The sequence below is a fragment of the Clinocottus analis genome, unplaced genomic scaffold, assembly GCF_023055335.1.
Source record: "Clinocottus analis isolate CAN_PGR_092001 unplaced genomic scaffold, fCliAna1.0.p SCAF_19, whole genome shotgun sequence".
NCBI lineage: Eukaryota > Metazoa > Chordata > Actinopteri > Perciformes > Cottidae > Clinocottus > Clinocottus analis.
The window spans coordinates 14,613,124-14,628,489 of record NW_027175920.1 but is presented as its reverse complement, the minus strand read 5'-3'; the positions used below and the strand labels follow the sequence as shown (position 1 = coordinate 14,628,489).

At 41.3% G+C, this 15,366-nt stretch overlaps 1 protein-coding gene across 3 annotated transcripts in view; it reads left to right on the top strand.

The window, feature by feature from the left end:
• Nucleotides 1–15,366, top strand: part of ryr2a (ryanodine receptor 2a (cardiac)) — a 156,262-nt gene that overhangs the window by 115,930 nt on the left and 24,966 nt on the right. For all 3 annotated transcript variants that reach the window (XM_068582453.1, XM_068582452.1, XM_068582454.1), the window contains 9 exons: nucleotides 2,101–2,118; nucleotides 5,797–5,877; nucleotides 6,237–6,325; nucleotides 10,788–10,916; nucleotides 11,308–11,412; nucleotides 12,030–12,111; nucleotides 12,564–12,722; nucleotides 12,835–12,989; nucleotides 15,089–15,304. In XM_068582453.1, coding sequence (XP_068438554.1) covers nucleotides 2,101–2,118; nucleotides 5,797–5,877; nucleotides 6,237–6,325; nucleotides 10,788–10,916; nucleotides 11,308–11,412; nucleotides 12,030–12,111; nucleotides 12,564–12,722; nucleotides 12,835–12,989; nucleotides 15,089–15,304 — 1,034 coding nt within the window. The remainder of the gene's footprint in view (nucleotides 1–2,100; nucleotides 2,119–5,796; nucleotides 5,878–6,236; nucleotides 6,326–10,787; nucleotides 10,917–11,307; nucleotides 11,413–12,029; nucleotides 12,112–12,563; nucleotides 12,723–12,834; nucleotides 12,990–15,088; nucleotides 15,305–15,366) is intronic.

Below are 15,366 nucleotides of genomic sequence, written 5' to 3'. Positions count from 1 at the left end.
GAGAAATATGATGAAAACTCAAGTACATTTCTTTACTTTTTAGTTTTTACACAGTGTGTTAAGCCTTTATAACATATAATAATGACAAATACTTGGCAGATTTTCAAAGTTACATTTCTCCTGAAAAAAGGAGCAAAATAATTTTGCCAAAAGGACATTTTGTTGACAGATCTATTGATAAATAAGATAAAAAGGACCATCATCATTACAGTACTACAATTGTTAACTACTCCAAATAACAATGATTAATTCTCCTCTAAAAGGTCTCAAGTAGTACAAGTACAGTATTAACTAATGTGGGCAGGATACACCTGGAGGTAGGTGAACTAGCAGAATCCTTGATTGGCTCTGAGAGGCTGTATACCAATGAGCCACGATCTGATTGGACTAAACTCCCAGTAGGCTGGTCTGGTCTGGAGAACGGAAGAGGAAGTCTTGGACCGCATATCTGCCAGTTACACGGGAACCCACAAAAAATAGCTCCTCGAGTCCAAAGGATAACCTGGTGTCAGACCAATAGACAATGTGTTCCTAGATGAGTTATGACTTAAAATCTGAATTAGATATACTTTTACTCTTTGGTGAATAACTTTCTTTTTTTTTTAAATCTTTACTCATCTTTCGTCTTTGTTCTGTTTATGTATCCTGGCTTCTTTTAAAGTTTTAGTCTCAGAAGTCTCGGTGCGAGTTGATTACTGGTTCTTATAATACGGGTAGATCAAATCAAGCATTCTGATTGGTTGAGAGTAAGTCACCGGGTGTAGTTTATTCAGCCATAAAGTACTGTACAACCTGTTTATATTTACCAGAGTGAATTACTTTTGATGAGAATGTCAGCGGTGAATAATGTATTTGTGGTCCCTGTTCCTGTGCTACAGTCACACGTTGATACAGCTTGCAATCAGGAGAGGAGAGGAGATAACTCTCTGAGCAAGCAGACGAGTGTGTAAAACAAAAAAAAGATGAGGAATGAAAAGGGTTTGATCACAACATTGTGATGATTTCAAGTGAGAGATAATCACTGTCGGTAATTTTCCGACATGAGGCAAACATCATTGAGAGGAAAAATGACAGCAAAAAGACGGACAGAAGCAGCGAGAGCACTTCTTTACTTAGGTAGCTGAGTGTCATTCTCGACCCTGCTTACAACCGGCCTGGTCAAATTTACTGACCAGGTAGTCAGTTTTATAGTCCCGGTGGTTGCTATGCACACCCAGGCTATGCAACCGCCACACATACAGGACTATTTTCTCTATGCTACTAAAATGTGATACACAACGTTTGGTGGCTACAACTATTGAAAGGCAGCTACTATTACTATTTATAATGTCGTTGGTAACCGTATTATAAAAGCAATAAAGGACTCAAGGCAGTACTGTATTTACAATAATGTACAGTTCAAGGGTCCGCTGCGCGTCAGGCCTAACAACACCTTTGAACAGTACATTATTGACGATACAGTACTGCCTCTCGTCCCCTATTGCTTAATTAGTAGTCTTTACAGACAATTAACACTTTGCTCTAATGGTTGCACATTATCATAAGACGTATGTTTTCAATGCAAACTTGCTGAGGAGCTGAAAGGGATATGTGATGTTTTTACAACTGTAATTTACTGAATTGAATTGTATTGTACAACTGATGTTGTCATTTTTGCCAAATTCTGTATATGCAGAATGAAAAAATCATTTTTCAACCAGTAATTACTAAATCTGACAGTAATAATAATTTATGCACCTGTTGTAGCATAACGTTATTGCACAGCTGATAATGTTTTTGTACTCATAATTTCCTCATTATTGTCTTTTAAATAGAAAGTAATCACATGAACTATCTTTTTAAAAGGCCTTATTAACTTGGTATTAGATTTATTTTTTAATTGTTTTAGATACTTTTTTTAGTTTTAGGTTTTTTAGCTCAACAAGGTCTTTTCCATGTTGACCAAAGAACCAAAATTCAGATTTTTTTTACAGCTATTTTCCCTATATGTAATCGTTTTCTTTGTTTCTTTCTTTGTTTCTTACTTTCTTTCTCTCTTTCTTTCTTCCCTCTGTTTTCCTTTTCTCATTTTGGTTTACTGCACTTTCTTCCCTTCCTCAGTCATCACTCATGAGCGTGGTAATTATGCCTTCTGCCATTTCCTTGTGTGTTGGTTGGTCTTTCTCTTTCCCGCTCTCTCTCTCTCTCTCTCTCTCTCTCTCTCTCTCTCTCTCTCTCTCTCTCTCTCTCTCTCTCTCTCTCTTTCACTGTAGTCGGTTATTTGTTGTGTCAGTTCTGTCCAGGTCCTGAGTGTAGACCTTCAAACCTCCTCCTTACCTGCTCTGTGCTTTTTTTTTATCTCGGCCAATTACAGTTATGCTGTGTAAAGTCTTAGTCCACTTCTTAATTTTGACGTAAAATGTGTCACATCTTCCTCTTGCACAATAACCATGAACTGATGATGATTATGAGGATCTCTTCTGGAATACAACATATTGATGAAAAACAAATCCAGACATGCCCACGCAGCAGTGAATCGAGGACCATCTAAAACACAACCCATGTTTGCCTGCCTCTCAGGATTTGTACAGGATCTGGCACATTCTAAATATTACTAATATTTACCATTCTCCACCCTTACCCTCACGGTTATTTAGACAGCCTACAGCCAGCTGGTTGTTGTGTCTTAGTAATGGAGATGATTATTGTGCTGGTTGTTATCTGTTGTGAAGTGTACAGTCCCATCTGTGTTCTCAGAATCTATCTCTGTCCTTTCCTGACTCACTCTCTTTGGGCTGCAATTTTTTTTTTTTAAAAACAGCCAACCAAAATTATAGATTCATTAAAACTGCACTCATCATAAAGTAAAAACATTTCTTAGGAGTTGGTGAAGACCAGTTGGTGGAGACCAAAAACAGAGCTAAAAAGAAATAATATTTAGGATTTACTCTTGCAGATTGGACACAAACACAACTCCGCATGAAGGGTTATGTTAACGCATAACTGGAAACCTTTTCTTTTTATATGTTTATGATGTACAGTTTGTTAGGCTCCCTCAAAATAATCGTTTAATGCAGCGTTTACTTTCTTGGATATCAATGGCCTCTTTTCTCTGCAGATATAATCTATTTAACATTAGCAACACTATCCGAGAAAAGATGTCGGTATGTACGTTTCAGCAAACCATGGGTACGTTGATTGTCGATATTGTTTATTTTATTAATAATACAACAAGCGATGCTCATAGCAAGTATATTGAGCAATCATTATGGAAAGTTATGTGATGAAAAATAACGAAAAATAACGAGGGTAAGAAGCAAGAAAGTTCTCCATGGGTCAGCTGGAGAACTGGTCAACCAAACACAGGACTTTCACCCAGGAGCCTGTTGTAGTCTTGTGGGAAACAAAAAGTAAGTTTTGCTTCACAACCCGTAGTTTGCAAAAATGTACTTCGCTAATTTATACAAGGATGAATACAATCTTGTCAGTTTCCAATTTATTAGATGCCCTTGGCTTGTGATGGCACAGATGAATCAGTCCAAACTCTTTGTGAAGGTTGTGATCTTCAGTTTATAACTTTTCAGAGCGGCGTTGCTTCTACTTTCGGTATAGTTAAAATGTCTTGCCTTATGCAGAGTATTATAGCCTCATTAATGTAAATTGGGTTGACTTAATAATATGAATATGATTTATTCTGGCTAGACCAGAATACAACATATTAGAAAATTCAGTATTAGGACAAACAAAAAAAAACAATTGTTTAAACAGTTTTAAGAACAATGTAATGTTAAAGGCTGTATAATCTTGAATTTCATATTTAGATTCGTCTGCAAAACAAAAAGTCAGTGGTTGAAGCTTGATTATTTTTCATCTCTCACCTTTTCATCCTGTCTGTTTGGTCTACCTCTCGTCGTGCTGCTCAGTGTGTGAAGGGGCAGGGGCTGAACTCTGATCCTTTTCTCCTTCCTTCCTCCCCTTCTCTGTTTATTGGCTGAGCTGTGGTCTGTAGTCAGTGTACGTGTCCTTCATGACTGTTTTGAGAAAAGATCATTTGAATAACCAGTCCTTATTTTATTATTTTATGTTGTGAGTTATTTCCCTCAAGTATTATATTTAAAATTTGGGATCTGGGTATACTTGTAGTCTTGCATTATACTGTGTATAGTGTTAAAACCTTACGTTTTTGACAAAAAAAAAATTGATGTGCATTTATTGTACTCCACATCCTTAGTTTCTCTTTTTTTTAAATATGTAATTGTATTTATAGTACTTGCTAAGATATTAGGAATACAATGTTTAAATGGTCTAATATTTTTTTCAACTGTGAAAAATATATTCCTCTCATCTGGTTTATTACTGTGTTGTAAATAAGCCTGAACGTGCTTTCATACAGTCACTTAATAGTATTTTGTCATGTGCTGTGAACCTGTAGATAGACTAACCTGTAAGTAGGAGGTTGGAATGGATGTTTGGGTCAAACAAAGGACTTTCACACGGCAGACCGCTCTTCATGTCCCGTGTGAAACTTTACAATACAAATTTACAGTACAAATTTGTAATTGATGTACTTAACACTAACACACAATTTTATCCTCAACATAACCAGGTGGTTTTGTTGCTCATACTACTAATTCATAACGTTAGGTTTCACTTTCACAGTATAATAATGGTCGTGGTAACGACTGATGATTCAATATGCAGATATTATTCAAAATAGGTGACCATAATAAAGCATTTTCAGAAACTCCTGAATTGCTATACCTGTACTAATGCACAGTTGTACTTTTTCTACAAAGTAACATAATAATAACAAATACTAACCTGCATTTTGATATTATCAGTAGGTCTAAATTAGTTTTCAGCACAGATTCAGTCCTTTTGAGCCCTTAGTAGAACTAAACTTCTGACATCCTGGTTGGCACTGTTTACACTTCCACTGAAAAAGAAAACTGCACTTTCAGTCTTGTTTCGCACCCACAGATTTCCCTGACTCAGCCTAGTCTAATTTGTCGTCATATTGTATGGATGTATTCTGTTAATGTTTCTGTTATTGTATAGTGTCTCATCTTTCTTTTCTGACCCTATTTTCCGTTTGCATATCCTTGGTTCAAAGCAGCATTTTAGCACAGTCAGAGCAGCTTTTAACTTCCTCATTTGTAATTTGTGCAGAATCTACAAAGACAAGCAGCAGCCAACACGTTTCCTTTTAACCAAACCAGAGAAAAAATGAACACAGCTTAAATCCAGTCCTGACTGTAAAATGCTGCAGTTTAAAAACCAACCAGTTCACCACCAAGTGCTGTGGCTGCCCACTGCTCATCCAAGCGAGAGTGAGTGAGTGAGTGAGTGAGTGAGTGAGTGAGTGAGTGAGTGAGTGAGCGAGTGAGCGAGCGAGTGAGTGAGTGAGTGAGTGAGCGAGTGAGCGTGCGCATTAAGTCAGAATAGTGTATTATGAATCTATACCTTTCATTGACTGAAAAATACTGGGGATTTCCTCACATTAGCACATCTCTTTTTAATATTTCTTCACTCTCCATCTTCTTGTCTGTCTGTCCCTTTCCTACATGTTGTCTGCTTTTGTCTCCTCTGTTCTCTGACTTTTTTATGTGTTTGTGTGTCTGTTTATATGAATGTGTGTGTGTTTGCACATGCTTGTGTTCTTGTGTGTACATTTGTGCATACGTGTGTGCGTGTGCGTGTGTGTGTGTGTGTGTGTGTGTGTGTGTGTGTGTGTGTGTGTGTGTGTGTGTGTGTGTGTGTGTGTGCGCGCGCGCGCGTGCATGTATGTGTATGGGTGTGTTTCTTCTCTCCGGCCAGGTGAGAAAGTCATGCAGGATGATGAGTTCACCTGTGACCTTTTCCGCTTCCTGCAGCTTCTGTGTGAAGGACACAACTCAGGTGTGTGTGTTCTCTATTCTCTGTGAGTTGATCTGGAAATATAGCTGAGCATCTCAATACAGGGTATATTCAATAATAATGTTAATTCTGGTTTGAATGCTGATTACAGTTTTAAAAAAGGATGGGATTTTTTTTCTTTAACCAACATGTCAAACAGAAACGTTTTGTCTTAATCAACTCACTGATTGATGCATGTTTACTATTTATATCTTTGAGTCTTTAAGCTTTCTTCTCTGTGGATATCCTTCTGATGCATTACATAACATGTCATGCAATGTTCAGACATGTTACCACTACTTTATTTATCCAACACTTTTTACAAGCATAAAATTGCAGTCTGTTGTGATATCCTGTTTCAGACTTCCAGAACTACTTGAGGACGCAAACAGGCAACAATACGACGGTCAACATCATTATCTCCACTGTCGACTACCTCCTCAGAGTACAGGTTAGCTTCTTTTAGTTCTTTTGGTCACTTCAGCTAGTTCCTGCTTCGTTTGAATTAAATGAGTCATACGGTTCATATACAGAATAAAAGCCAACTTCCATTATTACTATTTAAATTCAGTCGAAAAGAAAATTATTCTCTCTATGAAAATCAGTTCTTTTTCTAACTTCGTTCGGTGTTTCACTATGAGGAATCGCCTCGGCGTGACCAACTAAGGAAGCTCCAATGACACCACGTCTGTCCGTGACAGACAGGTTGAACTGTGCTGGTGCCCCCCCCCCTCATATTATCACAGTCGACCGCCCCTCTTAGAATCATTCTCGTTTTCTTCCCGTGAAGAACTAGAGCTCCCTCAGCATATTTTAGCTAGCTTGGACTTTCTGCTACAGTTTATGGACGACCCGTTTAGGACAAGTCGCCAAACGCAGTTCCTGGTCCTAGTCTGGATTTGCAGGGTAAGTACTTTGTAAGAAGTAACTTATATTTAGACACTACACAGTTTTAAGCAGTGTCCGCGTCAAGGCGAGCTGTTCCCGACAACCCAGTACTTGGTTACCGGTGTCGTCGGGGACTGTGTAACTTTATTATCTCTGGTTAACACGTTACGGCGAGCAATCTCTTACGGTACGTAGTTAGCGGGCTAAACCCCCGTTTACTAGAGTAATCTACCGTCAGGCTAACGCTAAGTGCGGCTAATTGTTCGGATTTTCCCTCCCTTCCCGGTTGCCATGTCGGCCGCTACCCCCACCAAAGGGTCGGAACCGAGGGCAAAGGAGGTTGCTTCCCGCCCGTGCTCATGCGTGGCATCCATCTCGGGCAAGGACCCTCATCCAATGTGCATAGCTTGCATGGGCGCCAAACATGCGCAAGCATCGCTGGCTGACCCATAGGCGTGTATGCACTTTGCGTCAATGCCGGAGAAGGTCCTGGAAAGGAGGCTCAGAGTGGCGGTATCCACTAGGCAGGACCCATGCTTGACGGACACATCTGCCGCGAGCCTCTTTGAGCTGGGCAGACATGATGGAGGCTGAGTGCCCGGAAACACCTCCACTTTTCGAGGAGCTCCTCGAACTGGAGCCGGGTGAGGAGGACAAAGAGGGCGATGCCAACTCTGACCTTCTGGACATGGGCGACATGGAAGATGAGGAGGAAGACTCCACATTTCCTGTCGAGCTGTCCAGACCTCCCAGTGCATCAGATGCTGTCCCCCCCAGTGGACAGCAACCTATACGAGGTCTGCAAACAAGCCGCGTCTAGATTGGGCATACAATGGCCAGCAGCTCAGGATGCTACAGGGGCAGAGAGACCTGTACGATGGTAAAAGGCTTCCACCAGCCCAACCGCCATCAAAACAAATTCTGCCAGCAGTGCCTATCTGCATGAAAGAAATGGCCAGGTACTGGTCCAGTCCACTTAAGAGCAAGCTTCCCACCAAGGGCTACTCTAAGCTGGAAGTCTAGGGGATGGGAGAGCTAGGTCTGGCTGGACCACCAGCAGTGGAGCCGTCAGTGGCTTTTCACCACCACCCAGACCGCTGCTCTTTCTCTCCCAGCTTCCTCTAACATCTCTCTGCCTAATAAAACTGAGCGCCTCACCGCCTCCGTTTTGCAGAGGATGTATCGCTATGCAGCGCAGTCAGTGTGCTTGCTAAATGCGATGACTCTGCTGTCCGCGTACCAGGGGGAAATCCTGGAAGAGATGGGCAAGCAGCTGGATTCATGGTCACCTAACCCCACCCTATGGCATGAGATTTGTGTGGTTAATGATCTTATCCTACGCTCATCCCGTGGTGCAGTGCAAGGCTGCGGCCGTGTAATGGGCCTTGCTGTGTCAGGTGAGAGAGCCCTGTGGCTAAATCTCTCAGGCCTCAGTGATACGCAGAAGGCAGAGGTAATGGATGCGGCATATGACCCAGTCAAGGGTCTGTTCGGTCCTGCGCTGGAAAAAATTAGGAAAACCAGCACCCTCAGAAAGCAGGAAGGCGAAGCCTTTAACCTCTGCTTACCCCGAAAGCACGTCCCTCGTACCCCACAAGTACTCAGGGCTAGCTTTTCAGTTACAGCTGCAGCAGGAAGGGGTAAACAGGGAGGTGCCAGACCTTACAGGCAGGCAGCTGGTCAGCAGACAAACCAGCAGCCTCGGGCGGAGAACCCTAAACCATGGGGTAAACACTCCTTTGCGGCCGCGGCAAACTCTAGACTCGAGACAGGGTGAGAGAACAGGGCTTGTCGCTAATCCTGATAGCACCGAGGTGGCTGTCCAAGCATTGGGTGACAGAAATAATACAGCTCCTGACGGGCGAGCCGTGGCCTTTCCCCATACGCAGGGACCTTCTCTCCCAGGCAGGCAGAGAGATCTACCACCCTCACCCAGACCAAATAGCGCTGTGGGCTTGGCCTGTGAAAGGTGGAACCTGAACGCAGCAGGCCTGCCTGAACGGGTTATTGACACGATTCAGAATGCAAGGACTGCACTCGCTCTCTTTACAGTGGTAAATGGCGAGTTTTTGAGGAATGGTCCCGGTTGAGGCACACAATTCCTTTCCAGTGTTCAGTAGTGGACCTACTATGTTTTTTGCAAGATTTAGTAGACAAGGGTAAGGCCTTTTCTACTATTAAAGTTTATTTAGCGCTATAGGCTATCTCAGCCTGTCATGAAGGCTTTGGAGAGAAGCCGGTAGGGCAGCATCTTTTGGTATGTCGTTTCATGAAAGGTGCTCGCTGTAAGCTCCCTGTTTCCAGGTCCTTGGTTCCTCTGTGGGATCTTTTGGTGGTGTTGGAGGCCCTCTCTTAACACCCATTTGAGCCTATGGAGGCGGTGGAGATGAAGTTTATTTAACTCAAAACAGTGTTGCTCTTGGCTTTAACCACAGCAAAACGTGTGAGTGACTTACAGGCTTCATCCATTCGCCCTTCCTGCTTGCAGTTTGCTCCAGGGCTCGCTAAGGCCTGTATGAGGCCCAACCCGGGCTTTGTGCCTAAGGTGGTGGGCTCAGCGTACAGATGTCACATGGTAGAGCTCACAGCTTTTCACCCACACCCTTTTTCCTCCACAGAGGAACAAAGGCTTAACACATTATGTCCAGTGCGAGCACTGCATATGTATGTGAGTAAGTCGGCAGGTTTTCGGAAAGCAGATAAACTGTACGTGTCCTGGGCCACTCCTCACAAGGGCAAGCCATTGTCCCGCCAGAGGCTGTCCCACTGGATTGTGGAGGCCATGTCTCTAGCCTACAGTCGTAGGGGTCTGCAGCCCCCCAAGGGTTTGAGGGCTCATTCCGCAAGGAGTATGGCCACCTTGTGGGCTCTGTTCAAGGGTGTTTCAGTGCAGGATGTTTGTGCTGCAGCGAGCTGGTCTACACCTCATACATTTATAAGGTTTTACAGGCTCGATGTTTCAGGGCCATCCTTAGTACACGCTGTGCTAGAGGCCAACGCGTCAGAGTCCCTGTGATAGTCATTACTGGGCTGAACAATTTTAGCTTCGGGAATCTCATGCAATCCGGGAGCGGTCTATATCTCCCATAGTGAAACACCGAACAAAGTTAGAAAAAGAACTTTGGGTTACTTGATGTAACCCCGGTTCTTTGATAACAGAGTGAGGTGTTTCACCAACACACCCCTCCTTGCATTAACACAGAAAGAAATCGGTCTACAATGATTCTAAGAGGGGCGGTCGACTGTGATAATATGAGGGGGCGGGGCCCCAGCACAGTTCGACCTGTCTGTCACAGACAGACGTGGTGTCATTGGAGTTTCCTTAGTTGGTCACGCCGAGGCGATTCCCCATAGTGAAACACCTCACTCTGTTATCAAAGAACCGGGGTTAGATCAAGTAACCCAAAGTTTTGCAATTGATACGTTATGATGCCATTTATTGTACCTGCAGTACAGAAAATGGTCAAGCTGACACTGTTTTTTCTGGCTGTGTTACTGTATATAAATACTTACATTATGCTTCACGGTTGTACCCCTACTAATATTTAGAAAAGTGCATTCAGTGAAGATCAGGTGTGTCTCCCAGTCTCTTCTCAAACAAAGAAGAACTTAATCTTATTTAATCTTCCTACCGGCTCCCTCACAGGCAATAAGGCAATGATTATTTAAAGCAACATCTTTATTCATCTTTTATGGTGCCTCAATTTAGTGGATCATAAAATACAAAGTATGAAATAAATCCTCAAAATAAGACCAAACTTTTACTGCCGGTAGTTGAGCCGAGACAAAAGCCTCAATGTGGCCTGTAGCCGAGTAGGTAAGGCTTGTTTTTAACCTTTGCACGTTGTCAGAAATTCAAAAACAATCATTTAATAATAACAATTCAATTCAATAAAATATGTATTTTGTTTAATTGTAAATCTCCACAACAATGATAGGTCCTTGAGCATACAGCCATAGTGACCATCAACGTATTTACTGGTTGATAATCTGACTCATTGTTGTATTCTCTTAATCTCTTCCAGGAGTCCATTAGTGATTTCTATTGGTATTATTCTGGGAAAGATGTTATTGACGAGCAGGGCCAGAGGAATTTCTCTAAGGCAATAAATGTGGCCAAGCAAGTTTTCAATACACTCACAGAGTACATCCAGGTAAGAGAAGACACTATAATTATTATTGTTTCAGTCACTGTTATAAAGAATAAACTGATACCTGTCGTTCATAGAACATTCTCAAAAGTCTTAAATAATCCAAATTAAGAAGGTGATTAACAGTCACAATTAGTCTAAATTCAGTGAGACAGAGAGCTTTTTAAATTACTTATTCATTTGATGAAATGTTTATGTCACGCTTCTGATATAAGGAAAGGGATTATGTTAGCAGTAGTCATGCTTTAGGGGTATGACAAGAAATCAGTAATGTACAGGTTGAAAAGCAACATTACATTGATATTCTACAATATATGTAGGCTGTAACTGTGGCAAACACTCACATATCTGACTGTGTGAAACCTGATTATGATTGTTGCTGATTCTGTTGTAGGGTCCATGTACTGGCAACCAGCAGAGTTTGGCCCACAGTCGACTATGGGATGCTGTGGTTGGGTTCCTGCATGTCTTCGCTCATATGCAGATGAAATTATCTCAGGTGAGTTTAGGTCACTGTGGGCAAGGTGCTGACAATATAATCACAACTTCCCCAGTTTAAGTTCAGCCATGGCTCTTTCTTACCTCATCTCTCTTTTCCCTTATTTTCTGTTCCATTTCCACTGTAAACCATCTTATGAGTAAAAAAAAGGCCCAGATGTGGTACTACCTCACCTTCTACCACTACCATGCTAAACCACCACAACTGTTGAGACCAGAATACTTGTGAAGAAAGCTCATCTTGCTCACTTGTACAGTGAAAGCAAAAAGACCAGAACAAAGAATAAAGCCAATACATTTAACTACTAGTCAATCTTATAATCCTGTCTCCATCACTTGTGTGGAAGACCTCCTGGAACTCCTCCAACTGGAAACATTACGGTATCCTCCTAGTCATTTTGGCCTTTTAGCGTTTCAATTCAAGTTCTGAATTATCAAAGCATTTCCTAGAATGCATCTTAACCATCCTTCACTGTGGCTCCTAATTATTTCACATTCTTATTAAATACTAATATCTCACTTCAAAGTATTATGTGACAAACCTCCCTGAGTTAGTTCTCCCTGACATGGTTCAGAAAGTCTCAACACATTTATTTTGTCTTTCTTTTTTCGCATCAGGACTCCAGTCAAATTGAGTTACTGAAAGAACTGATGGATCTTCAGAAAGATATGGTGGTCATGCTGCTTTCTATGCTGGAAGGTAGGTTTGATTTCATGAGTACTCCATTATAAAATATGTTAAATCTTTCTTACTGAAAGAGCTGATAGAATGACAGGGTCATCACATGTGTATTTGCACTCTTAAATGAGTTAAATCATTCTTAGCAATGTATTTATTAAGTTTGATTCTACAGACGTTTAATCACTCAAAAAAGCTGTTTGAGCGAGTGGACAAAGTTGGCTATTAAAGGGCTTCTCCCTGACTAATGTAGGTGTCTGCAGGCACATGAAGCAATGACACAAAATAAGCTGTTGCTGTTATGCTTGGAACTATGACATTAAAAAGGGAAACTTTTCTGATTTTCATCTGGCTTTGTATCATTGCAATGTGGTGCCTTATCTAATGAGTTTTGAGAACATGGTCAGGCATTGCAAACGCTTTGTCTCTTGTGGATGGTTAAAAATATGTCATGTTGTGTCGTGGTTTCGCAGGTAATGTGGTGAATGGGACCATAGGAAAGCAGATGGTGGACATGCTGGTGGAGTCCTCCAACAATGTGGAAATGATCCTCAAGTTTTTTGACATGTTCCTCAAGCTGAAAGACTTGACATCCTCAGATGCCTTCAAGGAGTATGACCCTGACGGAAAAGGCAAGGCTCCGAACCCACATTTACTTTTCATCACATTTGTCATTAGGCGGCATTGGGATGAGATCCCAGAGGGAGCTGTTGAGGATTTATAGATTCATAAATTCACTCACAGGTGTCATCTCCAAGAGGGACTTCCACAAGGCCATGGAGAGCCACAAACACTACACCCAGTCAGAGACACAGTTCCTGCTCTCATGTGCTGAGACTGATGAGAATGAGCTCCTGGACTATGAAGAATTTGTGGAGCGCTTTCATGAGCCAGCCAAGGTAACGACCTAGATGTTTACAGATCTCTTTTAATGTCTTATAAGGGCCTTAAATTGTCCAAATCTAAGCACTTTAATCCTTGAAATCCGTTGATAAAATCTATTCTTAGAGAAGAGTTTTAACAACTCAAAGGGGGTTTAGTGAGAGAGCTCGCTTGTTATTTCTATTTCTGTCTTCTTTTTCTGTCTTTCTTTCTTCTGCCTTTCCATTTGTTTTACTCCATAAATGAGTTGGGGACATTTGTTTGCCGTATCAGAGTAGAATTTGGTACAATTCTTTGTGTTTTTTGTTTGGGGAAGCCAACATAGGACATCCCTTGCACTTGGGCTTCTTCATTGGCAGCTCAGTCAGACAATATTGAATTCCTTTGTTTTGGTTGTTTTTGGGGAGGGTAAAAATATGCCTCTTTCTTCAATTAGAGTGAGGTGGGACAAGGAGGAGTAAGTGTTTAATTAGTTTCTAATCTCAACTGGGACAGGAAAAAAATCAACAACATACTGTTTAATTTTATGCTGTCACGACTTTTCCATCACTTCATTCAAATCACATCAAATCTACATCATGTATTTAAATTAGGGCTGGGCAAAGTTGATAAAATGTAACTGATTAATCGCATGCTTTTTCTGCGATTAATCGCATTATGCGCCAAATTCAATAATGAAGTACAAACTAGTGTATTGCATGCTTTCATTTGAAAGTAATGTTATCAGAACAATGGAGCAACAGCAAGTTAACATACATACATAGTATATAAATCTGTTTTCTTTTTCTGAACAGGTACCATAAAAAAAACATTAGTATTTAGCAGGGAACAACATAATCATTGTGTTCAGTAGTAAGGGTCCCTGTTCGGGACAAGCCACTCTTTCTTTTGTTTATGTTCAGTTTATTGCTTACCTTAAAGATGTATGTTAAAGACCAGCAATTGATTAACTTTATACAAAAGCAATAAGTGCTTTTCATGTTTTCCAGTTCAGTTTTTCTTATTCTGTGAGAAAAGTCCAGTCTGTGTTTGCTTAGACAAGTGCATTGAACATTTTCTGATGTGTGGAAAGTTCTCCTCTTTGAGAGAAGAGTGAAGATCCAGAAGTGATACTGACTTAAGGTGCTCTGCCATAGTGGATCAGACTGCGGGGTCAGAAGCTTTGCGCATGCGTGATTAATGTTCAATCTGTATACGGAGCCTGCAGCTGGGAGTGGACCACCTGTGAGAGCTTTGTGAGGCGGAGCGGCTTACTGCAGCACTTACTGAGAACAGAAACTACATAACAATACATGCTTTCACGTCATTGTCAAGTCTGCAAGTCGTCAACACTGCCTGTCGATGAGGCTACGGAAACGTGCGCACGTACATAAATCGCCTTTAAAGTAAAAGCAGTGTGGTTGTATTGCAATTATGGCGTGACTCTTATTTATTTTTAATTTTTGATTGACCTCAAGCGAGCCCGACTGGGATAGCCGTAAGACGCCCAGGTCAGCACTACGGCGTCTGGGAGAGATTTAAAGTGGAGCACCTGTGTGCAGCAATGATAAAACCCTCCCCAATGCAAAAAAATTAAATGCCGTTAACACATGATCAAATAATTAACGCTGTTCAAGGATTAAAAAGTTTCTGCGTTAACTTGCCCAGCCCTAATTTAAATGTCTCATCAGTTCGTAGTTTGTGGTATGCATTTACCACGAAGGAAACGCTTAATTTTCAAGATTAAAGTTGCAGGGCTTGGCTTTTTGTGAGACTTAGTCTGGTCTACAAAATAAGTTGTTAACAAAGGGTATATGCAAAATACATAATACAATTTGGATCATTTTTAAAAAGTATAAAATATGTCCCACATGAATTTAAAAAACATGTTGTTATTCTTAGATTGAGATGCGTGCAATATCTTTTTCTAACATCTCAAGTAATCAGTCTCAGGAAAATTCTACTTCTTTCATCTTTGACATTTTTATGATTTGAGTTTCCAAATATTTCCCCTGTCCAAGCTCCATAATTACTTTCCATCTACAACATCCCTAATACGTCACAGTTTTATATTTAGAAAACTGCAGGAAAAGAAAAGAAAACAAACTTATTTAAACCTGAACTGTTATTCATAAAGGATATTGGCTTCAATGTGGCGGTTTTGCTAACCAACCTGTCGGAGCACATGCCTCATGACACCCGGCTGCAGACTTTCCTGGAGCTGGCAGATAGCGTCCTCAACTACTTCCAACCCTACCTGGGTCGGATTGAGATCATGGGCAGTGCCAAGCGCATCGAGCGGGTCTACTTTGAGATCAGCGAGTCCAGTCGGACACAGTGGGAGAAACCTCAGGTAGAGCCGCACGGCGTATGAATGAATGTGGATTTTGTCATTTAATTGTCTCGCCACTTGAC